The sequence below is a fragment of the Physella acuta genome, unplaced genomic scaffold (genome assembly GCF_028476545.2).
Source record: "Physella acuta isolate Inbredline_101_S28 unplaced genomic scaffold, ASM2847654v3 ptg001273l, whole genome shotgun sequence".
NCBI classification, from domain to species: domain Eukaryota; kingdom Metazoa; phylum Mollusca; class Gastropoda; family Physidae; genus Physella; species Physella acuta.
Window position 1 is genome coordinate 209,985 of NW_026732788.1, and position 27,372 is coordinate 237,356.

Sequence of the window (27,372 nt, forward strand, 5' to 3'; positions counted from 1 at the left end):
AGTGTCTGGTGTGTAGTGTCTGGTGTGTCTGGTGTGTAGTGTCTGGTGTGTAGTGTCTGGTGTGTAGTGTCTGGTGTGTAGTGTCTGGTGTGTAGTGTCTGGTGTGTAGTGTCTGGTGTGTAGTGTCTGGTGTGTAGTGTCTGGTGTGTAGTGTCTGGTGTGTAGTGTCTGGTGTGTAGTGTCTGGTGTGTAGTGTCTGGTGTGTCTGGTGTGTAGTGTCTGGTGTGTAGTGTCTGGTGTGTAGTGTCTGGTGTGTAGTGTCTGGTGTGTAGTGTCTGGTGTGTAGTGTCTGGTGTGTAGTGTCTGGTGTGTAGAGTCTGGTGTGTAGTGTCTGGTGTGTTGTGTTATGTGTGCGCCCGTCACGCGTTACACACGATGTAGCCCATTTTCCTTTGTCCTACCCACCAACTGCCATCTGTTGTATTTTATAGCTAAGTTATGACTATTTTTCTACAGCATTAAAAAGAAAACTTTATGTCTGAACTAAACACAGTCTATTAATATTTTTAAATACTTTATGTATTTCTTTTTATAATTGTGTATTATTCTACAAGTAATTTCTAAGAAGCGTATTTCTTAGATATTTTTGTTTCGCGTCAGACATGTAATTGACAGTGTCAGTTTGCCTTGCATGTTCGCTTTAGTATTAGTTTTCATCAAAGGCTTGTGAGGACTGATACAGATTTACAATAGTAATACTTTCTTACTTGTAGCCTATTTTCATTCATTTAAGATGTTTTTATTATACATAGATCTAATACAAAACGTCTAATAACAACTTTTATTTTAAACCTGAAAATGTAAATTTGTTATTAAATTATGATTCAAGGGATCCAACATTTTTCACAAAGTATCTACCCACGCCATGAATATCCATAACATCCAGCTATTATAAACTTTTAAAAATTATATTTATTAATGTCATTAATTTTTATTTATCAACGGGGATTAACTTAAATCCCTCAAACGCCACTCAACCATGTCGTCAATGTATGGCCACCCGTTATCTTTTTAAAGCCTCATATTATGGTTAAAATATTTCACATGAATACATTTTAAAATGCATAGTTGTCTTTTATTTCCCTTTATGTCGCAGTAGCGTCCCCTTATTACACCCCCTCCCACTGACAATCTGTCGTATAGCTGGTATAGATTTTTTTCTTCTCTGGCGCGCCTACGTGAACGATTCAGCACCATCTTGCGAGATTTTAACATGGTTAATTTATGGCGCTATTTTGGGATCTTGAGTCACGGCGTGCAAGCTGTATGTCAGACACGCGTGTTCTATTGTTACATCGGCTTGCAGTAATAAGTGGGTGGTACTTTGGTTACTGATGAAGTAATAATTTAACTAGAACAACACAGACACACACACACACATGTTCTATTGTTACATCAGCTTGCAGTAATGAGTGGTACTTTGGTTACTGATAAAGTAATAATTTAACTAGAACAACAAAGACACACACATGTTCTTTTGTTACATCAGCTTGCAGTAATGAGTGGTACTTTGGTTACTGATGAAGTAATAATTTAACTAGAACAACACATCCGCTACAACTATAATATTGACTGTTGGTAGTTAAATTTCTACAAATAACAGAGTAAAGCGTCAGTCCGGTTATGTAAATTTGAAGATTGGCAGGCTACTAAAGAATATTTTGTAAACCACGTTTGTTGTTTTAAAAGAAAAACCTCAGTCGACTATGGGGGTCGTCCATAAATGACATAACAGGGGAAGGAATGGTTCGAAATTTTCTGACGATGTGTAATCAGAAATGGAGGTGGGTGGGGGGGGGGGGGGGGAAGGGTGGTTCAGAAAGTGTGGCGTCACAATTGCATTTCTAAAAAAAAAAAAATTACCAGCTGATATTTTAGTCTTTTTTTGTGCTTTTCTGAGATATATTTGGTAAATTGTATTAGAAATGTATAATTGTTATACTCTGTGCTGACCGAGCTCCGGCAATAATTTAGAAAAAGAATCGATCTTTAAAAAATTTAAACTGCTATTCTGTGTGGGGTTGAAGGCTGAGGTGTGACGTCATCTTAGGGGAGGGGCCTAGCTGTTTGTGATGATGTAAAAATCGTACAAAAAAGCATGGTGTCTTTTCTGGATGACTCATGTGTAAGAAAACTATATATATATATATATATATATATATATATATATATATATATATATATATATATATATATATATATATATTCGTGTGTGTATGTGTAAGTGAATGTGCATATAGCAGTGTGAATGAGTATCAATGTATATTCATATATGTACATCTATTTGTATGAGTGTAAGCAAAACTAAATAAAGATATGTATGGATAATTAACACCAAAATATTTACATATTTAGACATTGTTCTTATACGTATATCTTACACAAATGACGTTTTCTCCGTTGTTACGTATATACGTAAAACCTCTAATAGACACCAAGTTTTGAAACAACGAAATCATTCATGTTTAACCATTTGTTTGAAGCCACTGAATAAATCAACCCCTAGCTTAAGTCTAAATGTTTCTCACAAAGCTGGGAGCTCTTTTTATCCCGCAATAAAATAAATTAATAACATTTAATTGTCTATTGTGACGGTGAATAAAGCATTTAGTTTTATTGTTAAATGTATTCCATAATGGAATGAATAAAATTTTTTTATGATGTTGATGATTTATTGTTATATGTAGTCGAGCCTGTTCCATAATGGACTAAATAAAATATTTTATGATGAGTTCATGTTTTATTGTTCGACAACAAGCAAATCGCTAGGCACTACCAACATAATGATCATGACACTGAACACACCACTAACAAGACCACTAACAACACCAGTAACTACACCAGTAAAAACACCACTAACAACAATACAAACAACACCACTAACCACACCACGAACAACACCACTAACAACACCACTAACAACATCACAGCCCCAGCCCCTGGACAACACTTCACCCCAATTGAATGATATGGAAGGAGCAACCCCTCATCTCCCCACCTCACCTTTTTAATGTGCGACATTTACTGGTTCTTTATGTGCTTTTACGCCAGCACAAAAAAACGTGTAAATAAAATAGTTTAACAGGTTTTTTTTTTACATTTGTTAAACAAATCATGTTTTGCTGCTACAAATTATAGGGTAGGGAAGAGTTCAAATTGAGAAATTTGATTTGGGAATATATAAAAGAAAAATATATCAATATTTAACAAAAGAAAGAATTTAGATCAGTTAGACAACAGTTTCTTATAGCAATATCGCGTGCATGCTAAAAACTGTAAATTGATAATTAATTAGTTGAAGTAGAGTTGACCTGTTTGGCATGTTCGTGGTCCCCGCTGGTTGCCGCACCAATGACGTCATTCAACCATTCTCGAAGAAGTGAGTTACCATGCCTTCAACAGCGGGTACAAGCGTGAGACGTGTAATGTACGTGTGGGCGCATATCCCTACTCTTTGTTGAGCTGATGGGAAGACATAGCAGGGGGTTATTGATGGGGGTCGGTGATGGGGGTTATTGATGGGGGTGGGTGATGGGGGTTATTGATGGGGGTCGGTGATGGGGGTTATTGATGGGGGTCGGTGATGGGGGTTATTGATAGGGGTGGGTGATGGGGGTTATTGATGGTAGTGGGTGATGGGGGGGTTATTGATAGGGGTCGGTGATGGGGGTTGTAGTGGTGGGTGAAGGGGGTTGTAGTGGTGGGTGATGGAGAATGTGGTAGTGGTTATTGGGAATGTAGTGATGGTGATGGGGAATGTAGTGGGTGATGGGGATTGTAGTGGTGGTGGGTGATGGGGAATGTAGTGATAGTGGGGGATGTAGTGGTGGTGGGGGATGTAGTGGTGGTAACGGGGAGTGTAGTGGTGATGGGGAATGTACTGGGGGTGATGGGGAATGTAGTGATAGTGGGGGATGTAGTGGTGGTAACGGGGAGTGTAGTGGTGATGGGGAATGTACTGGGGGTGATGGGGAATGTACTGGGGGTAATGGGGAATGTAGTGGTTGTAATGGGGAAAGTAGTGGTGGTGGTCGATGGGGAATGTAGTTTCTGTGACCACGGCATAAGAAGGGATAGCACTATACTCAGCATCCTTTACTTTCCTTAACGTGAGTCAAGGACCCATTAAAGCTGGGTAGATTCAGGGACTTTCTAAGTAAATAAAACAATGTAAATATTGTGAAATCTTTCCCAAACCGCAAGAACATAATCTACCGAATTTATTTCTTAGGTTATTAAGCAGTTGAGTTCAGTTATGTCAGATAAAAAAAATTAAATGTACTCTGGTCTAGGATTAGTGCTAATGCTATAACGCTGGGTTAGGTTTAGGTCATTGTTTATGGTTACGGCATAATGGGTTTAACACAGGTAGTGTTGTTAGCAAAAATTAGCTATAGGACGATGGACGAACTGTGATAATAACTTTTCCTAATAGCTTTCAAAATATTTAAACTGCACTACAAATTACTATAAAAAAATCGTAGATCTAGTCCACCTTATTCTTAAAATGTATCAAAATATTTCCTTTATGGAAAATGGCCTTATTAGAAATGATTGTATACCTGCTTTAATTGTTCTACACCGTAGTAATATTTTGACACATAGTCGCGGCTTATTCAGCGGGTTATTTTATGAGTAAATAAATACAAGCGGATTGTAATCAAGACAAGGAAAGCAATCAAAACATACAATACCTTCATTGACGTAATTTACGCCATTGTGTACCCTAAACAGGAAGTTAAAGTTTATGTGTGCTCACTATGGCGTCATCGGAATGCGTGTACGACTAAAAATAGCACAGAATGTTTACATATTTTTCACGTTACTTTTTATTGTGCCGCCTCAATATGAATCGTGCATTGAATTACAGATTTAAATTAAACACCTTTATAATCAAAATGGATAATAAATGCAAAGTCACAAATATCGTTAAAACTTTGGTCCTTAAATGGAAATTAAACTTACATTTTACAGATGTATTTTAATTTTTTGAGTACAGTTTTACATAGACATGTACTAGCCCATAATAAATTTTTAATATACATTATTTTAAAACGAATTAAAAATCTAATTATGTAAAAAGGTGAATTAAATGTATAATTATGTCAACAACAAAAAAGAATAAAAAAATCCAATTATGTCACAAAAAATAATTAAAAAATCAAATTATGTTACAGAAATTAATTAAAAAATCTAATGATGTAAACATGTAACTATAAATCTAGTTATATCAAAGCAAATGTCATACAATCTTCGCCTACGTCTCCGGCTTGAAATGAATCTGCTCAGTAAAATAGGGTGAAATTTAAAAAATGGACGTTCTACCTAAGAGATGCCTAAAAGAAACTACGTTGATAAAAAAAATACAAACTTTTATCAAAAACAAGCTTTTAAATGTGATAAAAAAAAACATTTTCGCCTTTAAGGTTTTTACCATTAAAGAAAAAATAATTATGATAATTTTTTAGTGCGTCTTATACTTGTTATTGAAATGTTGTTTTTGTGTGTGTGTGTTTTAGGGTGTCCTCGAGATCTTTAGATGATGGGACAGAGATTAGAACACATAAAATGTCCACAAACTGTATTGACAAGATGTTCAGCATGTCCAGCCAATTTATTATTGTCCAACGATTTTATTTAAACCTTTGTAGCCGATGAATTGTCCAGCGATTTTATTTAAACCAGTATAGCCGATGAATTGTCCAAAAAAAATTATTTAAACCATCATACCCGATGAATCGTCCAGCGATTTTATTCAAACTAATTTAACCGATGAATTGTAAAAAAATATTTTTGCCGATTTTAATTTGTTTCAAAGTGTTTTCATAAAGGGTTTTTATTTTTATTAAGTGTATGGGATGGCCAGGAGGGGAAGGAAACCTATGAAGTGGGCACTATTTGTCGTCTAACGCTTGTACAGTATTGCATGTATTACAGTATTACGTAGCAAGTGGCAATATTGCATGTATTACAGTATTACGTAGCAAGTGGCAATATTGCATGTATTACAGTATTACGTAGCAAGTGGCAATATTGCATGTATTACAGTATTACGTAGCAAGTGACAATATTGCATGTATTACAGTATTACGTAGCAAGTGACAATATTGCATGTATTACAGTATTACGTAGCAATTGACAATATTGCATGTATTACAGTATTACGTAGCACGATCGGGGGGGGGGGATGAGAGTGGTGGAGAAATAAAAGCATTTTTGCAAGTATAACAGTTGTACTCGACATGAGGGAGAGGGGGGGGGGGGGGAGTAGGGGCATTACTGCATTTAATACAGTATTACCCGGCACGCTAAAACGCAATACTGACAAATAGTAGATAATTAATTAACACAATCATAATTAATCTCACCTATCGCAGAGGATGCTGAGCTAGGTTTAATTAATGCTATATTTGCTGGCTAGTTGGTTGCGGACTGAAGTACATTTGGTTGGAGATTTTGTGGGAGTGGTTGTAAGCCAGTTAGGTAAGTATCGGTTAAATTCATTAATTTCAGCGTTAACTGAACTAATTAAAACTCTAATTGGTAATGTTTGCTACTTTTCAACACAATGTTCTCGATTTTGACATTTTCTAAAATGTTTTGAAGATTTTTTAGGTTAACCAAAAATATGTGATTTTTTAAAATGTTTTTTTAAAATTTACCATGGCTAGTGTAATTATTTTTTGTTCTGAAATTCGAGGAATTTTTATTAGCCCTGGTGTGATATTAAAGAATGTTTGTTTGTGGTTTTACTTCATTTAATATCATTACTTTTAAAAATAAAAATCTATATTTTTTTATAAATTCTAAAAAAGTATTCTTAAATTATTTTAATTCTTAATTGTTAAGTGATAATATATTTCGACTCATTAAAAATGAACTATGAGAAAGCGATTACACTTTGTATTTAGCTTGATTAAAAGAAACATTAAAAAACCTCTAAGTATACCGGCAAATATATTCATGATCTATCCCACTAACAACAAGAAGGTTCAACGAATAATAAACCCTTCTAAAGTGATGTGATTTTTAACTTTCTCGTAAACAGAGAATAGAGAAAGTATTGTAATCATTAAATGAAGTTTTTGCCAGTTTTCGCCGTGTTACATCTCTTTACTTAATCGTATACAGAACATAAACGATTCAATGTAATCGTGCAAAGAATCTAACTAGAAATTTTGACAAATTATGACGATCAAATCCTTCCGGAAGCGGAAAACTTGGCAATTTTGACCGTGTCTGTTAACACGATAACTTTAGCACCGCATCAGTTAAGCTGGAGAAAATTCAAATATAAGTGTTATATCACATTTGTTGTTCTATATCACATTTCGAGCGATTTCCAGTAACCGGAAGTTATATTTACTCCAATTGCGTTTCTCAAAAGCCAAGAATCCTAGCTAATAACCTATGCCTATGTTTGATTGTTCAACTTATCAGCGTGTGTATGCTACTGTGTCAGCTCATCTGTGTCCATCAGCTACATAATATTTGTGCTAAACTATTCTCCTTTCTATTCCACATGAATCCTTATACCCAGTCCGATTATAAAAATAATATTTGCTGTTGTATTTTAAAATAAAATCCATATATCATCTAACCGTTTACAAATGCATGTTTTTCCTGTAGTATTTTCAAATGAAACTTTATAACCAACCCGTTTACTGTCAAAAGAAAAGAACAATAAATTTTGTGTATAAATTTGCTAAACAAAATGCACATCCACTCCATTAATATGTAGATTAAATATAATGTTATTATTGGATATTTAAAATACTAATTATAGTATAAGTGTTAAAAAGGATAGAAATAGTTAAATATAATTATATGAACATATATTTCATAATTGTTTAATATTTGCAGTATCTTCCCATTTAAAATTGCGTTTAAAAAAAATGGGAAATCACCCAAACAAATTTCTCAAAAGTCTTTTAAAAGGTAAAGAAAACATAGTATTAATAAAAAAAAATTATAATTCATTATGAAATTAAGTAGAAAATATTCATTTGCTTTGATTGATGTGTACATTATTTATAATTCATAGATTTTTAAATAATATTACATGACTCCAATGCTAATAAATACTGTTAGTTGTTTTAAATTTTGTGTTTATTTAATACTGAACTCTGCAATAGCACTACTAATGGTTTTTGCAAGTAGAGTTTCGGTAACTTTAACAACACTCTATATAGAGAATTATGTTAAAAAATTTAATGTTGATGTACTTGTTTTAATTGCAAATAAAAGTATTTAAAAAAAAAAAAAAAATTAAAATAAATATTTAGCTCGTCAGACACTCTACCGCCCCCCCCCCCTCTGCCCCCATCACCCTCAGATATGATAACCCCACATCCCTCTTAACTGCTCCAACGACCCCCCCCCCCCCACCACAACATCAGTTTCGAATATTTATTCATTTACTTATTTACCTATTTTTGTAATTCACTATTGTAAACGAAATCTGTGTGTGTGTGTGTGATTACTCTACTGGTTATTCATTTTTCTTTGGTATTTACTATGTTTATTGTACAGAATGAGATGAAATCCATGCAAACCAGCTTTGTTTTCGACTATACTTCCATACGTTATACTCTTCCACCACTTTTGTTGGGAAACATGTTGCAAACCAGCCTGTTTTCATTTTTGAACCAACAAGCTTTAAATCCAATGTATCTTTTGTATTCCACCAATGTAACTATCTTGTAAATATGCGCCCAAAGGGCGTGGAATGTTACTGTATTTGTTTTAAATTGGAAAATAAAAGTATTTAAAAAAAAAAAAAACACACTCTATTACAGGGGTCGGCAACCTTTTGAGCCGGAAGAGCCACAAGTTACAATTTACAAAATTTCACAGTTTTTAAAGAGCCACAAACATTTTTCACATTTCAATATTTTGGTATTTGATTAGGATTAGATATATAAATTTGATTCGAAATAAATAGCTTTAAATATGAAGAATATTTATACTTAAAAACATACTAATATTTCGCACAATAGAAGCCAATAACTGTTTTTTCTATAGATACGGACACTACTGGCCAAGGAGGTGTCTCCCATAGCCAGGCAGGTCTCAACACTACCAACTCCCACTTACTTTCTTGGGTATCTGTCACTTCTGTCCTTCGGTTCTCACCAGGCTTTTCTTCCACCCCACTGCACGCAGGGTAAACTCGTACCCCACCGTCTATAACCCCGCTCAGCCGTAGGAAGCTAATAACTAAAAAACCACGTTAGTCAGGTCAAATTAATGCATATTGACCGCTAAATGCTTTCTGAATAAAATAACATTCCCCAGTTAGCGATATTCAAAAAAGTCGGCACTTCCAAGAATGGAACCGTCGCCACTGTGCTGGCCACAGCACGACTGTGAGGCTGGGCCTGGTGCCCAAGCGGCTGTCAGCTGTCCGTATACTTTCAATCTCACCTACTCTTATTGTTCTCTGCTGATTGTGTTTTTATCCTGTTTAAAGTTGTTTTTTTTCTTTATAATATTTTTAATGAGTTGTAAAAATAAAACAAAATTAGTATTAATATTTGTTCATGGAACTAGAGAGCCGCATCCTGACATCAAAAGAGCCGCATGCGGCTCGCGAGCCGCAGGTTGCCGACCCCTGCTCTATTAAACTGTAACATTCATCAATTAAGAGAAACTATTTATAATGTACTTGGTGTGCAATATCGTCTTACGCCTTGAATGCTAATTGCATCTATTACTTGTATTTAAATGCACTAACCTATAGTCATACTAACACATAAGATCGTAGTATTTTTTTTTAAATAATTGACATACATTTCATTTAGTACGTGGTACTTTTAAAATAAAAAGGAGTCTTTTAATAATATCTCAATAAAAAATATATAAAATAACAACTCTATTAGAAAACGACAGATACACACACTGCTGCGAATACATGTCCGCACACTACACACAAACAATTCCAAAAGCATACGTATTAGAACACTGGGAAGAATTTAAACATGTAATAACAAAACTCACTATTAAAATAGCTAGGGAAATGGACATTGCAAGGAAGGAACAAGAAGAATAGCTAGAAAATCAATTAGACACACTAATTAGTTACAAAATAACACTCGAGACAAAATAGATGCAACAGAGCAGTTACAATTTACCAAATATCCCTGTTTTTAAAGAGCCACTAACATTTTTATTTCAATATTATGATATTGACTAGGATTATATATATATATATATATATATATATATATATATATATATATATATATATATATATATATATATATATATATATATATATATATATATATATATATATATCTTTAAATACGAAATAATATTTATTCAAAAAAAATCTGCTCGAATAATAAAATCAGTAATCAAAGTATATGACTTTAATTATTGAATACTATTTATAAAAGTTTCGCCTTGCATGCCTTTTGAAAGTTTGTTTTAACCTGGCTAATAACTTGTTTTCCGTTTCAAGCATGCCTCTAGATTTGTATTTGTTAGTTGGCTTCTATACGTTATTATATTCTTGCAAGAAAACACTTGCTCGCATGAATAATTCCAACTTCTTTACCTTACTGTAGCATCCTGCAAGACTATTCCATGCGTCACATATTAGGGCCTCAACTCGCGGCATTTCTTTTAGAGCTGTCCAGTTGTACAGTCAAACGTGCATGTTTTACTAGACCTCCAAATCATCTAAGTTGATCTTGAGATACGTGAACTTACCGCTCCACAAATGTTTGGTTTTCAAATCTAGCTATTTAATTTGAAGCGAACCAGCATCAATTCCAAATAGCTCAAAGTTAATCTTATTTGTTTTTGTTTTGAGAGAATCTACTATGAACGTCAGAGTACTTGCATTTCTTTTGAATTGCTCAAATCTCTCAGTGAACCCATCCTTCATTTTGTTTATAGCAATGATGAAGTGATTCATGTTAATTTTAGCGTTTGTTTTATCATGGCATTTTTTTCCCCAGATTTTTCGAAATGAAGTAATTTACCGCTTTCCGCGTCTTCAAACAAAATGAAGTAACTTTTTTTTCGAAACAAGCATCTTCTACAAGCAAGGCATAGGCTGGGTTTTCCTTTCCATGCAGTTTTTCATTTAGCTCGTTATTTTCTTTGTGATCTCCACTATGAAGTGGAATGTTGCAATTTGGGATACACAAGTTAATAGGAAATACATTGTGTCCTAACTAAATATTCTAATAGAACAGCGAGTGTTTTTTGTTTATGTTTTTTTTATTTTATCGTTCGTTACCGAATGTTGCAGTGCAATATTTTTATGAATTTTGAAAATAAAATAAAATAATTATTAATATATGTCCATGGAGCTGAAGAGCCGCAATTTGACACCAAAAGAGCCTCATGCGGCCCGCGAACCGCGGGTTGCCGACCCCTGTACTAGGCTGGAGCCAAGACCTTTGGAAAGGTTATCGCAGAGAGTGCATTAGTTCTTGTTTACCAACCTTCTGGTAGCGACATAAGCGCTTGCTTCCCCTGTTCTTGTGCCCACTGTTACATCCTGGTTAGTTTCAACTCAAGAACGACTCGTGTTTACGTTCCATACTTTTATTTGGTCTCAAATATTCACATTCCAGAGTAGCCCTCGACCTAACCGCTACCAACTAACCCCTGACAACCATTCACTCCAGCTGTTATACCGCATTCGACCTTGGGATAACAATACATCAACACACCGGGGTTAACAATACTCTAGGGTAAACTCACACACGCACTCTCCCCTATTTCTGGATTATTCTAACCTATTTCTATCTAAACTACAACTGACCCGTAACACCCACTAAAATATTGTGTATATTTTATAGCTAGAGATTAGACAACTAATGGTCAGTCTGGACGCCCCAGTGGGAAGCGATATAACCAATTAGGTTTAATGATTGTGGCGTGATTGAACGCGCGCAGAGGTTCAATGGGTAGTCCAGAGAGATAAATTAGCATAAGAGGTGCAGAATTTTTTCAGAGCTGTCAGCAGTATTAACTGTAGAGCCACGTAGTCTAAGTAAAGATAATTTTTTAAGGAGTAGATCAGAACAGAAACTGTAATACTTATATGTATTGCTTAATTTGTATTATAAGCAACGTCTCATTTAGTTCCCAAGGCACATGAGGCCAGTATAGAAAGCTCCATCCACTTTTGTTAGTCATCGGGAGATTTTCCTGGCAGTCCGCCATGACAGTCCTGCCTCTGCCAGTTGCTTCCCCTCCTTGCGCCTCCATAGTGTGTGTCAATTAAATGTTATCGTTTGTCTTAAATGTTATCGTTTGTCTTAGTTGTTATTGTCCTCTTAAATGTTATTTTAATCTTAAATGTTATCGTTATCTTAAATGTTACCGTTATATTAAATGTTATTTTAATCTTAATTGTTACCGCTATCTTGAATTTTATCTTAAATGTTATAGTTAATCTGAAACTTAAGTGTTGAAGGCCGCTATATCAATCTTACCAAGGGGTATGTGAACATATTTTACAACACACAAACATTCACATTTCTACCACCCTGCAACTAGACTTTAAAACACCCAATAATAACCCAGTGTGACAGATGTTACTAAAGTAATTTCTGTTAAATAGGTGGTGAAGTAGAGTTCATCTAAATATTTGACCTAGGTGTATGAAGGGATTGTGTGGTTAGCGCTGTATCTAGTGATTTTTAATTGTATTTCTAAATTAAATTATTAATTTTGAAATGAAGTCTTTATTGCCGTAAATATCAATAGTAATCAGTAATTAATTTATGTTCAGAATTTAAGTCGACGGCATGGTCGGGCGTAAGAGCACATGCCTGTAAACATAGAAGTCTCGAGTTCGAATCACGAGTAGAAACGCTCTTTATAATCGTAATTTTAAATTATGGCGGAGGCAATACCCTTCTAAAGTATAATAATATAGTAAAAAAGAAGAAGTAAATATTCTGACAATACTAAATATAACGTACATTTCATAGCACTAAATGTGACAATAGCAATGTGCACTGTATGATTGATTGGTTATTTACTAGTCGTTGTAGTGTTTTTTTTTTTTTTTTTTTTTTTTGGAAGGCAAGATTTTGAGCAAATGTTTACATTGTGAAGATCTCGAGAGCATTTGTACTTTGTGATAAAATTGAGGGATTTTAAATAAAATGCTTCGTTTTTTTTAATTGATTAAAAATATACTGAAACCGCTAGTGAGATCGAACTTACTTCGAAATTAAAAAAAAAATAACTTAACAATTGTTGCGAAGTTAAACATTTACATTTTGAATTAAAATTGAGCTGATATTACGTCAAAAATATTTTATATTGGGAAATAGTATGTCCAATTTTATTTTTACTGACGTAAAATGTTTATATTGACATGTCAAGATTAATGAGTTTTTTTTGAAAATCTAAAATATGTTGTAAACGTTTTAATTTTTTTTAAAAATCACCCATCTCTAATCTTTAACAATAATTGATTTTCTTGCCTTGCTGTATCAGAGTGTAATCTGATCAGTGTTTATTTCAGACTTTTTCCTCCGGGATGGGGCACATGATACTTTAAGGGGGGGGGGCTAACATTTCCCTGAGGAGGGGCGCACTGGTAAAGTATATACTATATTTTCTGCCTAAATTTTAATTCATTCGGGGGTGGCGGGGGGTGCGTTAGATGTGCTTCGAAGAGACACCACCTCCTTCCCACCTAAAGAGATACCTGAAAGAAACACTGAACATGATGTCATGTTTTTGTTTCAGAACAAAATGTCAAGAATCTCCAACTCTCGCGTGACTTACGTCATCGCCGCCATGTTTTGCTTGCTCGCGCTGGGCGTGTCAGGAGAAGATAAAGAGAAAAAAGACGAGGTCGACACCGGAAACAGATTTGTCTTCCCCTTCTACCCCAAGGAGCTGGACATTTTGATTGGCCACCTGCAGACAAAGGTAACGTGTGCTCTGATTGGTCGTTGGGCGTGACGTCACAATAACACGTCACTATTATTTAGGAGAAAAATTATTTAAACTATTTTGTTAAACCTCTGAAGTATGTAATCTAGACCTAGACGATCTCTTAAATAGTCTGCGATTTTAATCGGCTTCTCTATCATTGGACACACGCTTTGCTGTTACACCTAAGATATCTTTTATTTGTGTGTATGTAAGGCAATCGACCTTCCCTATTCCGTACCTTGGGTTAATAGTTACTTATACATAAACAAAACAAAAAGTATTCACGCATGAGTGTGGACAAAGTATCGGGCCACCACATAAGCTTTAGTTTTATAAATCACATGCTGATTAATTAAACTAGTAATGCACTTTATGCTTTTAATCAAACCATCATAAACACATAGCAACCGACCATATTTCACTACATACTGTTATATGATTACATCACATACAATTGTGTGGTCAAGTCACTAATATTTAACGAAAAAACTTGTTTCATTGCCGGATCCGGCTTTTTGTTCCCCAGCTTTACCGGATCACGGAGAGTATGGGCACATGCCAGGAGATTAACAACGGGAATCACGAAGCCGGTAGGTTACGTGTGGTGGTGTGGTTGTGGTGGAGGGGATGGTGTGGTTGGCGTGGTTGGGTAACGGTGGTGTGTGGTTTGGGGTTAATTGGTTATAGTTGTGGTGGTGGGGTTCTGGTGGTGGTAAATGTGGAAGGCGTGGTTGTGATAATGGTGGTTAGCGTGATTGGGGTTAATTGGTTATAGTTGTGGTGGTTGTGTGTTGTAATTCTGGTAGTGGTTGTTGGCGTGGTTGTCGTAATGGTGGTTGTCGTGGTTGTAGTGCGTGTCGTGGTTGTGGTAATGGTACTCGAATTGGTTGGGGTAAGTGGGTTATAGTTCAAGTGGTTTTGTTGTGGTGGTGGTTGGGGTGGGGTAGGCATATGAGGTTAATCTGGCATTTCGGGGTGGGGGGTGGTTGTAGTAATTTATGTGGTGAATGTGCAAGTTATTTTTTGGACTTGCATGTTGTGTTGTCGGTGTTTGTGGTACTTCTGGTTGTTTTGTTGTGGTTTTGAGGTTAGGTTATTGAGTTGGTCGAAAAGGTTTGTTCACTTTGGGTTGTTATGCGGTAATTGTGGTGGTGGTGGTTGTAGCACTTTTTCTAGTTGTGTTGTGGTGGTTGGACTGTGGTATTGGCTGTAGTGAATGCTTTTGATTTGGTTATTGTGTAGTAGTTGTAATGTTGGTAGTTGTTATTTTTTGTGATGGTTGTGTTGTGGCGGCATTTGTGATGGTAGTTAGGTGGCTTTAAGTTAAGAAATGCCCTTCAACTAAATCTCTTGAGGGTGATTTTCCAAAACAAACATGTGTATCTTAATTTAAAAAGCTTAAAATAAAACTAAAACCGAGTTGTGTTAAAAAAAGTTATGAAAAACACACAGGTATCCTGCATAACATATACTAATTTAATTTATACATTTATTTTATAAAGTAATTTATTTAAAAATTTTTTTTACATTGCTGTATTGTTCTACACCCGTCGTCTTAGTATTGACAAACAGTAAATTTAAAGTCTACAATTTCAGTTGGTAGACGCTCATGATATACTGCTCTCGTGATCTTGTGATCTCTTATATGGGTGAGCTGAACACAGTTCACCCCAGGAACTGGACTAGCAAACATGATCACAATAGGGCTTGTAAGTAGGTCACAACTTCTCGTTCTCGTACTAAGCAGCTAGTAGATTTCGAGACCGTAGACTTACAAGCCCTATATCAAACTAGCCATCCCAACCACACAATAGTTTACACCAAAACATTACAAACGTTTTAGTCCCTTTTACCCCTTTTTTTAAGAAAAACATTTGACATCCCCCCCCCACCCCTTCGCTACTTTGTTTCTATAAAGAAAAATAGTAAATTAATATCAATTAAAGTTAAAATAAAAATAAACGACACTGAAATAATTCGACCTACATAGCAAAAATATGAATGTTTACTACAAATAATAAAAACGTGAATAACATTTTAAAAGAAATTGATAAAAATTGATCACTTTACAGTTAATCTATGTCAGTTTTAGTCAGCAGCAAGATATATTTAACTCTTTACGTTTAGCTATTTGATGTCGGCTGCATTTAATTAGTTGTTTAAAATATTAATAAAACATCCGGTCTTTATCTGTGTGCTAAGTTTGATACAAATTGGTTTCGACCCACAACTGAAAAAGAAAAAAATCGAGGGTTGTTTAAAAAAAAACAAGTCACAGACATTTAATTTACAGCGACAGTTTGTCCTGCCTCCTTGTACGTCTTTCTATTAAGGTTTTCATTATCATCTTGTGATGACTGATACAGATTTACAATAGTTATTCTGCCATTTATTGACGATTGTTTAATTTACTTAAGTCGAAAAAAAATAATTTAACCTAAAAATTAATAGACAGCACATATTTTTTGTAGAGGGGGGTATTGGGGGTTGACTTATTGTTTGAACAGAAATAAATGTGGGGTAAAAAGAAAACAATATTATAACTATCACTGTCGATATGTTGAGAATAACGAGGGACTTCAAATAAAACATCATCCCCTTTTAAACATCTATATATCTTACAGTCGTTTTACAGAGATTGTTTAAGCATTTATAAACAATCATCTGTAGTTTTACACAGTTAAAAAAATATTAATACACATTTTTATTCGCAAACAGTCTAGAAATAGAAGCTAGAAACAAATCCTTGAAAAATTAGAATATGCTAAATCTGGCAACTTTATACAATGGGGGAGGGGGGGGGAGAGCTAGGGGCAAAACGCATCATATTAGTTAGGTTAGGTTTGTCTTTCGTCCCTCCTGGGACATAGACCGCTGACAAGAGTTTTCCAGGCGTCTCTGTCATGGGCTAGTCTCTTTAACTGTCCCCAGGTGTATCCAATCTTCTTGGTGTCTTAATTTAATGATACAATTTTATAGTAAGCTATAGTCCAAAATGACAGGTTTAAGAAAAGTCAAAACTACGATCAAGTACCAATTAACCCAAAAAACAATATTCATGTAACATTTTTTTCTTTTTTTAAAATACTTTTATTTTCAAATAGAAATAACTACATCAGCATATAGGCCTAAAAAATGTGTGTACTTTAGTCTCGAACATAGTTCAACATTTACAAAAATTATTATTACATGAACAAAATGGTGAACATTACTGAAAAAATATGTGTCGATTCAAATGAGGTTAACTCAGTCTCCTCTGGATAACAGCAATTAATTTCGAAGTATTCGTTTCTCTATAAAGATAATCTTAGTACTTTTAAGCCTTCTTAATTTTAATTACAATTATATTTTGAAATTTGATTTTAAAAAAGTTAAATTTTTAGGCTTTTAAAAAAAATGTAACAATAAATTATTTAGTTAATTAATAGACAGTTATTCTCAAAGCAGATTGTTTTTTTTTATCGAACCAATAGTTTTTTTCTGATAAATTGTGTAACTAAGTTCTTAGTTTCTTCCCCTAGTAGATATAAAAAGTATAAAAGGGAAGTAACTAGCAACTACATTTTTTTATTGTACTTAACAGCACTAGACTGTAGATGGCATATACCTCATATTATCAGACTTTATATGACATGTATCTTATAGCAACAGACTGTAGATGTCAGTCGATGACATATACCTCACAGCACCAGATGGTAGATGACATGTGCTTCACAGTACACGACTAGATTACATATAACTCATAGCATCGGACTGTAGATCACATATAACTCATAGCATCGGACTGTAGATTACATATAACTCATAGCATCGGACTGTAGATTACATATAACTCATAGCATCGGACTGTAGATTACATATAACTCATAGCATCGGACTGTAGATTACATATAACTCATAGCATCGGACTGTAGATTACATATAACTCATAGCATTGGACTGTAGATTACATATAACTCATAGCATTGGACTGTAGATTACATATAACTCATAGCATCGGACTGTAGATTACATATAACTCATAGCATCGGACTGTAGATTACATATAACTCATAGCATGGGACTGTAGATTACATATAACTCATAGCATCGGACTGTAGATTACATATAACTCATAGCATCAGACTGTAGATTACATATAACTCATAGCATCAGACTGTATATGACATGTATCTCATAGCATCGGACTGTAGATGACATGTACCTCACAAGACTGTAGATGACATGTACCTCATAGCATCGGACTCTAGATGACATGTACCTCACAAGACTGTAGATGACATTTACCTCATAGCATCGGACTGTAGATGACATGTTCCTCACAAGACTGTAGATGACATGTACCTCACAAGACTGTAGATGACATTTACCTCATAGCATCGGACTCTAGATGACATGTACCTCACAAGACTGTAGATGAAATGTACCTCATAGCATCGGACTCTAGATGACATGTACCTCACAAGACTGTAGATGACATGTACCTCACAAGACTGTAGATGACATGTACCTCATAGCATCGGACTCTAGATGACATGTACCTCACAAGACTGTAGATGACATGTACCTCACAAGACTGTAGATGACATGTACCTCATAGCATCGGACTCTAGATGACATGTACCTCACAAGACTGTAGATGACATGTACCTCATAGCATCGGACTCTAGATGACATGTACCTCACAAGACTGTAGATGAAATGTACCTCATAGCATCGGACTCTAGATGACATGTACCTCACAAGACTGTAGATGACATGTACCTCACAAGACTGTAGATGACATGTACCTCATAGCATCGGACTCTAGATGACATGTACCTCACAAGACTGTAGATGACATGTACCTCACAAGACTGTAGATGACATGTACCTCATAGCATCGGACTCTAGATGACATGTACCTCACAAGACTGTAGATGACATGTACCTCACAAGACTGTAGATGACATGTACCTCATAGCATCGGACTCTAGATGACATGTACCTCACAAGACTGTAGATGACATGTACCTCATAGCATCGGACTCTAGATGACATGTACCTCACAAGACTGTAGATGAAATGTACCTCATAGCATCGGACTGTAGATGACATGTATTCGCTATACCGTGTAACTAATACTATCATTTATATTGCATTCTTGTTTGGGGTGGGAGTGAGGGGTGGTTAAAAGAAAAAGTTGGGGGAGGGGGGGGGGGCAAACAGAGAGAAGTTACAATTTTACATTCTATGTGTCGATTTTTTAAATGTAGGCTAATTGCACATTTTATTGATGAAAAACCCACTGTTGACGCCGTTCATTTGGTACTTTAAAAAAAAACAACTAAAAAATTGCAGTTTAATTATATTTCATCACAAAAGTCACAACTCAATCGTCGTTTGTGAAGCTCAGACGTACTACCTATAATAGTATACACGAAATCGTGGTATCTATCTATCTATATAATTCTCTTCATGGGGACCATAGAAGACACCACGAATACAAATACAAAAATCATAAGGCGGCTCTGTGTCTTGCGTTAATCCTGAGCTTAAGCCGAGGTTTAAACCTAAACGAAAATGTCAGTTCGTTTATTGAAATTTTACTCGAGAAAACTACAGTTTATAAGTATTGCATTAAGGTAATTATAGCAAAGCTCACTGGCTAAGTGTAGTGAAGCGGTTGTTCTATTTGTTTTCCTGATAAATTAAAGATTTAACACATTAAGCTTATTCGGTCCTGCGGCACTGACTTAGATGTAGTTAATACTTATTTGAAAGCAAGATATGTTTTATTCTGAACATGCTAAATGAAATCGTTTATTGATGTTTGTGCATAACGTTCGTGAAATGGCATTCATTGGCAGGTTAACGAGGGAGTTAAAAAATACAGGACTGAGTTTAAAGTTGCGTTTGTGTCACTTGTATTAGTTTTCATTTAGGTTGTAAGTGCTGAACTCAGAGTTTCTTCCAGGCATCTCTACCGCCCCCCCCCCCCCGAACGAAATTGAATTTATATAGAAAACATACTTTTACCAGTGTCCACCCCCCCCCCCCCCTCCCGAAAAAAAAGGTCTGGAAGAGACAGTGGTTGAACTAAATAGAGAAGTGTTTCTTTAAGTAGGCGGATGCTGCATTGCCGACACTACGACAACTGTATGAGAATTGTTTCTAGTAATGACCTTATTTACATCCAGGGACTTATCCACATAATATCTTCTGCTTTATGTAGTGGAAATCCTCCTCTCCGTTCGGTTGTCAATATTATTTTTGACGTGGATAAAAAAAATTTTTTTAGATTTTGCCATCAAAGTGGTCGTAAAAAAATTAAACTTAAACGTGAAAATAATTCAGAAACGTAAAGTTTTTAAAATCAATGTTACAACAATTGCAGATCCGTAGCACTTGCAAATATTTCGTTTTGAGTTGAAGGCTACAATTCTATCAAGCCTAAATTTTAACCTAACGTTTTACTTTCGTAAGACAAACATTGATTAACTGTACAGGAAAGCCTTGATCGATTTTCTGAAAACCTTATTTCATATCTTAGTAATTTGTACTCAAAACTTTGCCGATAAAATTTATTATTCAATTTTTTTAAACCACTTGGCCTTGTCATTTTGTGAGATAAAACATGTAAACAACCAAATTGTATTTTGCACTGTTTTAAAAATTGCGTTTAGTAACCGAAAATACTAAAATATCAAATACATTCAATCTCAAGTAAAGTCCTTCAAAAATAAAAATTAGGTTTTTTTATACACCATTTCGAGACAATTCACGGCCGCATTTATTATGTGGAACTATTCTGTTTTCATCCTACTGTATGTAGGCCTATCCGTTTGGTTTTAAGTTACATGAGATGTATGTATGTTATTTAGATGAAAACTTTTGTACCTAAAACTGTGCAAATTCTACTATCATAAAGAAATAAGTAGCGAAGCCCTCAACAGCTCAGCAAGAATTGCATTGTAATCTAAATTATATATAAAAAGATAATTGGATAATTAATTTCTTTAAAATTGTATTGCTCATGCACAATACAAAATAATCTTTTTATTAATGTACCATCTGTCCTTCTACTATATTTGAATTTTGTTTCTTTTATGATTCTATTTTCTCCAAATTACTCTAATGTTGTAAGATGTACTAGAAATCATTAAAAAAAAACAACATTTTAAGGAAGTATCGACAACTTAATGTTTATATTACGAATCTGTTTGAAAAGTGTTATGACGATAATGTGGATATTGAAAAAAAACGAGCTTTACATTTATCAGGAGAAACAGCGTACCAGTTGCAATGTAAATTTATTTTATGTCACTACAGTAAATACTAAATGTAAAGCTATTGAATTGTTATAATAATGCTGGGAGTAAGCTTACATAAATTTTAAAAGTAAACATTACACACAAATGTGTATGCTTGTTATGACATAGCCTGCATGTCTTTTACGGCATCGTTATGTAATGTCCTAATAAAATATAAAAAGAAAATAATTTAAAAATATTATATTCTTTATTTTTAGAAAACTATAGGCGTGAAACGATAAAATTTGTTAGTAATACACAATATAAAGTTTGGTGAAAATATACAACTCACTATTGAAATACATGTGGTCAAATCCCCCATATTCATGTTTTCAAGTTAACTTTACATGAAACTATTAGCCATTATTAGCACTCAATCAAAGCCATTAATCGATACGTTTTTCTCAGAAACTAGGGTGTGGCCGGCACGGATAGTTATTATAATTACTTCTTTTAATCCTCTATTCATTAAAGAAAACATTACAGACTTTCTTTGTCTAGATATATATATTGTTTTTTATTTTTTAGTGACTAAAGCTTTTACTACTATATTTTGAAGAAAGCTGGTTTGTTTTATGTTTTTGTTCCAGTACACCGATTGATTTTATAAATGATTTTTTTTTTTACTTTTTAAAAACAGATTTTTTTTTCTCTCTATCAATTGCTTGTATAATAATCTTCAAAAAGTTTTATAGATTATTCTGCAGGACTTTCGAAACAATTTCCCCTCATTTATTTGAAGTTTGTAATCTCATTGTAGTGTTTGATCTGACATTGCACGAAAACATATTGATATTATTATAGCAAAAACATTTTAAAAAATAAAATCAGTATTTAAAAACTGGATTTGGTGCAACTTTGAGTAAACAGAAGGAAGAAAAAATACATCGTACATTATTTTTACTGAACATTAAAACTGTAATGCGGCATAATACCCATAATGAATTTAATCTGCATTAAATGCATTTACTAACATATGTAAAAAACTAATATTCAAAATAATGTGAGCAAATAATTGTAATTCAAGCGTTGATCAGTTAATTATTTTTATAACATGTGATTCTACGAGATGACGGAGGAGTGAAGAAGAAGGCATTGGGTAAACTCACCGTAAAAGACTATTACCCAAATGCTACAGTACGTAAATTTAATCCAACAGTTTTTTTTTATTTAGACATTCTAGTTTATTTCAAGATTTGGTCAAGCTAGTACACATGCATTCGGTGTGTTCATTTTAAAAAATTCAAGTACTTATTTCGAAATAAAAAATATAAAAAAAAAGAATAAAAGGTTTTTATTTAAATGAAAAAAAGAACTAAAATGATTTTCTTGTAATATGAACCGCTATTTATATAACCATTTGATAAAATGTGAATTATTCATACTTGTTATATTTAACACTTAATACAGAAATACCCGCTTTTTTAATAGTTATATAAATTGTGGCGTGTTAAAATTTATTTATAGAAAGTAATTTCTTTATTTTTTATTTGATAAATAAAAAGTTACTATGAAAATGTTATATATTTTAAAATATATAATGTATGTTCATTAAAATGTAATACCTTATCTTAAAAGCTGGTAATTTAAAAAAAAAAAAGTTAATTTAACTTTAAAATCTAAATATTGGCAACAACTCTTATCAGTTCACAAAAATATATAAAATCTTAAGCCTAATGTTTCATTCAAACAACAATGCTACCGGTAAATACAGGTAAATGCATGACGTCACGCAGGTGAAGTGAGAAATCCTATTTTAAATAGTCATCCGATTAATTAAGCAAGTATTTTATTTTATTCATGATTTAAATTTAAATGGAAACAAGTTAAGGGTTCCAAGCAATTCTGGTTAATGTTCACAATGTTCAGTAAGTTGCATTTATTTACATTGACAACAATATCGGTATAAATATTAAGAGAATATGCAGACATTAACAATAATTTGATTGAGTTAACTATATATATATATATATATATATATATATATATATATATATATATATATATATATATATATATATATATAATTTTTCAAAGCTCCAAGCCCTTAGGCTTGTAATAGAGAAAAAAAAATAATAAACGTCCTTCAATACTAATAGCGGGTTTTTTTTAATTGAAAAAAGTCCCTGACAAAATGTACATTTACGAATAGCAGTATGGATACAGTCAGATAGCGTAAATCGCATGTCAGATAATGTTAGGCTTACATTTTGGTTTAGGTTTAAACCTCGGCTTAAGCTCAGGATTAACGCAAGACACAGATCCGTCTGATGGTTGTGGTATTGTCATTGCTACATTAGAATGTAATTTTGTCGTACCAAAGCTTGCCTTATGTCATCAACAGGAAGCTAAACAGCGCCGCCTGATTGTTGTGTTCTTATCGCTATATTAAAATGTAGTTATGTCTTACCAAAGCTTGCCTTATGTCGTCAACAGGAAACTACGCAGAACCGCGTTATGATTGTGGTGTTATTATCGCTATATCACAATGTAGTTTTGTCCTACCAAAGCTTGCCTTATGTCACCAACAGGGAGCTACTTCATCAACGTCTACGACGACGGCGGCGCCGACAGCCCGCCCAACGGCCGCATCAGCAAACTGGAGAAGATCGCCAAGCTGAGGGAGGAGGTCAAGGCCGCTGAGCTCAAGCTGGAGAAATGCCGCTTCCAGTTCTGGGCAGGCGCCCGGAAGTAGGGGCCCGGTGACGTCAAGTGACGGTCGGTTGTCCGGAAGTTGGGGCCCGGTGACGTCGTCATGAGTTAGTCCTTCAACTTTGGCTTCGACACCACGATTGTTCTTATCAAACCTTTAAGGGGGGGGGGGGAGATATTTAACTTACTGATTAAAATAATCATATTATACTTCCTATTTCCCGATTATTATTGTATTAGAATGGTCAGCAACTTATTACGTGAGTGATAATTGTTTCTAAAAGACATACATTCCTGTTCTAGTTAAACCAAATTTTAAATAAAAAAATATTTTACAGACTCTAATCTCTTGTTGCATCTTCACTTCCCCCACCCACCATATCCCCTTCACACAACTCATTTTTATATTAATTAAACTAAATGGGACTAGTGTGGCTAAGCGGTAGAGCGCTAGACTGATAACCAAAAGCATCGAGTACCAAATCGTGTTCAAGTCAGTAGAACTGTGTATAGTGTTGACCACACTATCCCTTCATATGCTGAAGTAGCAGAAACAGTTGAACTCTACTTCACGGTCAGGTTCAAAAAGGGAACGTAACCTTTTTACTTTTAAACTAAACAAAGCTATAGCCTTATCTACTTTACATCGACATTTGTATCGTGGGCTACGGATTCACTGACAAACCCAAGCTCAAAGTGTTAAGTACCCCAGGGGTCATCCATAAATGACGTCACGCTTTTTTGACGATTTTTACCTCCCCTCCCCTCCGTCACACATCGTCACAAAAAGCCAGACCCCCCCCTAAAATGACGTCACACCTCAGCCTACAACCCCCCCCCCCCTCAAAATTACAGTTGAATTTTTCTTAAAACATCGATATTTTTTTCAAAATCTTGTCTGAACTCTATCAAAATAGAGTATTTTAATCAATTCCTATTGCAATTTATTAAAACAGTTTTCTAAAACGGGAAATAACGTCTAAAATTCGTTTTATAACATTGCTTTTTTTTATGCAAAAGTGTGTCACACACCGTCACAAAATTACGGACCCCCCCCCCTCCCCCTGTGAGTGTGACGTCATTTATGGACGACCCCCCCCCTAGCAAGAGTTGATGGAGTAATCGAAGGGTAGAGCACTTGTCTGCTGACCCGAAAGTATCGAGTTCGAATCCGGGCTATAAAGTTGGTTCGGCGCAGTACTGACGATACTATACTATCTCTTTATGTGCTAAGTCTACAAAAAGAAAGTGAACTCTATTTTACTTGCACCTAGGAACGTCACGCTCGTAATGGAACTTTACTTTTTTTTTACCCCAGCAAGCTTGAGGCCAGTGCGTTGGAGAGGAATCCATTATAAATATTTTATGCGCCCATCATTTAATGGCAAGAATTAATTACTTAAAAAAAACATTGTTGTTGTCTGTTCCGCTTACAAAATTGGCATTACCACAGACAGATGTAATCAAACCCAGTTGATTGAATTCAATAAGTGATTGTTTGTAATGACACGCGATGAATATTTTATAACACAGATTACTTCAATCATTTAGAAAGCATTTTTTTTGTTGTTCATTAATCAGTATGTAGCCGTTCCAGTTCACAAATGGGTGGTAACGGATACATACCATAGCACGTCAGTGGAGTAGTTTTTGTAGCATTAACTATAGTTTAGGGATCCAAAAGCCACTCGTGGTGGAGTAGTTTTTTTTTCCTTGAATAATAAAACAGCCGTTTGGATCAGAAGTGTTGAGTGGTCCAGTGGGTAGAGCATGTGTCTAACAAAACAAGTGGATTCAACAAGAACTAATGATTGGAGTCTTAGAGGTGAGGGAGTATGGGGTGGGGACGGTGTTGGTATAAGGTAAGGATGGTGTAGGAAGAGTGTAGGGGTGGTGGTGGGGTGGTGAAGGGATGGTGTAGGTATGAGGTAAGGATGGTATAGGGAGGGTGTAGGTGTGGTGTAGAGGTGGGCTAAGGAGGGTGTAGGGGGGGGGTCATGGAATGGTAAAGTGATGGTGGCTTGTCTATGGTGACTGGTCTATGTATATTCAGTCTTAATCATTACTCAAACTTAATCACTACCCAAACTTAATTACTAAAACTTAATTACTATCCAAACTTAATTACTAAAACTTAATTAATATCCAAACCTAATCATTAATCAAAAGTGATTATTAACCAAAACTAAACCATTATCCAAGTCTTTTTTCCTATACCACAAAAACTTGTTTACTCAGCTTTAAACTGTACCCATCATTAAATAAAATAAAACTCAATTTTTTCGCTAGTCTTGTGTAATTTATACAGATTAATTTTTAATTCGACAATCAACTAAATTAATCAGCTGATTTCTTTAAATAAGGGGAATATGCAAAACCTTAGGTACACCTGTAGCATAATTTTAGATCATAAAGGATGAGCAGGCAAAAATCGAAGTTAAACTGTTTAGGCCTAGTTATTTCCTTTTTTGCCGTTGTCTAATTGTTTACCTTATATGGTATGCCCGCAGGGTTTCGTAGACGGCCGTCAAACTAGGTCATGTGTACACGCCGTGTCCAGTGGTCTAAAAATAGCGACACGAGGAGAAATATTAGCGATACAAATATACAAGATTAATTACAAGGTTTAACTACATTTAAACTCTATACTTCCATAAAACCTTCTGTTATTATTAATTTCTACACACACTCGATAGCTAAACAAATACTGTTCAGATAATTAAACTTAGTTGCGTACAGAGATATTGAAATGATGAATTTTAGTTTTGTTTTCATTTATGCCCTTATATGACCACCAACTTATTATTCCTGTTTCAGAGATGATATTTCAGAGATGATGTTGACTTAATTTTTCAAGTTTAACTGTTGTGTCAAATAACTAAGATTCTTTATATAATTCCTAGCTACTATTCTACTTCGCGACTACGCGTTCGACTTAATAAAAAGTTCAAGTACTATTGTTGTAAGAAACTAATAATAAAATTAGTAAAAATCTTCTATTTATCTAATTATGCTAAACAAACACACCATACCCAACACACCAAACAAAAACAAATCCCGCCCCAGCCCAACACACCAATCAAACACACCATGACACCCTAATATAGACATAACTCCTCCCCACCCTAATACACGAACCAAACATAACACCCCCCCCCCCTCACAACACACCACCCAAACACACTTTATTTGTATAAGTAAACAACTGTAATACCTCAATCAAACCTTAAACAATGCAGTTTAAAAAACTCGTTTTTTTCAAAAAGGGCACAATTGTATTATAATGACAACATTAGAAGTTGAGCTCACATTGTTAAGAGCTTATACTTTGTTCTGCATTGTTTCTTAACTGTATTGGAATTAATATTATTTAATTTGAATGAAATTATTTCAAATCAATGTTTTTTTTTTAAATAAATACATGTTTAAGTAAAATTGGCATACAAAAAGAACTACAAATAATAACAAAGCTATATGCGAAGATAATAGTATTAACAAAGCTATATAA

At 34.5% G+C, this 27,372-nt stretch overlaps 3 protein-coding genes across 3 annotated transcripts in view; 1 reads left to right on the forward strand and 2 right to left on the reverse strand.

Annotated features, from left to right (window-relative positions):
- LOC131957864 (uncharacterized) overlaps nt 1-4,744 on the reverse strand; it is a 60,126-nt gene extending 55,382 nt beyond the window's left edge. Inside the window, exons 1-2 of the mRNA XM_059322667.1 lie at nt 4,695-4,744; nt 3,312-3,462 (exon numbers count right to left, since the gene is read on the reverse strand). Coding sequence (XP_059178650.1) covers nt 3,312-3,361 — 50 coding nt within the window. The 5' untranslated portion in view covers nt 3,362-3,462; nt 4,695-4,744. The remainder of the gene's footprint in view (nt 1-3,311; nt 3,463-4,694) is intronic.
- LOC131957865 (putative histidine-rich protein DDB_G0274557) lies at nt 3,617-4,718 on the reverse strand. Its single transcript, XM_059322668.1, has 2 exons — nt 4,714-4,718; nt 3,617-4,103 (listed from the first exon to the last, which is right to left on the reverse strand). Exons 1-2 carry the CDS (start codon nt 4,716-4,718, stop codon nt 3,617-3,619), a joined length of 492 nt encoding a protein of 163 aa, XP_059178651.1.
- A 1,623-nt stretch (nt 4,745-6,367) lies between the features above and the next one.
- LOC131957867 (uncharacterized) lies at nt 6,368-23,941 on the forward strand. Its single transcript, XM_059322669.1, has 4 exons — nt 6,368-6,483; nt 13,729-13,914; nt 14,447-14,510; nt 23,744-23,941. Exons 2-4 carry the CDS (start codon nt 13,735-13,737, stop codon nt 23,905-23,907), a joined length of 408 nt encoding a protein of 135 aa, XP_059178652.1. The 5' UTR covers nt 6,368-6,483; nt 13,729-13,734; the 3' UTR covers nt 23,908-23,941.
- The last annotated feature ends 3,431 nt before the right edge of the window (nt 23,942-27,372 follow it).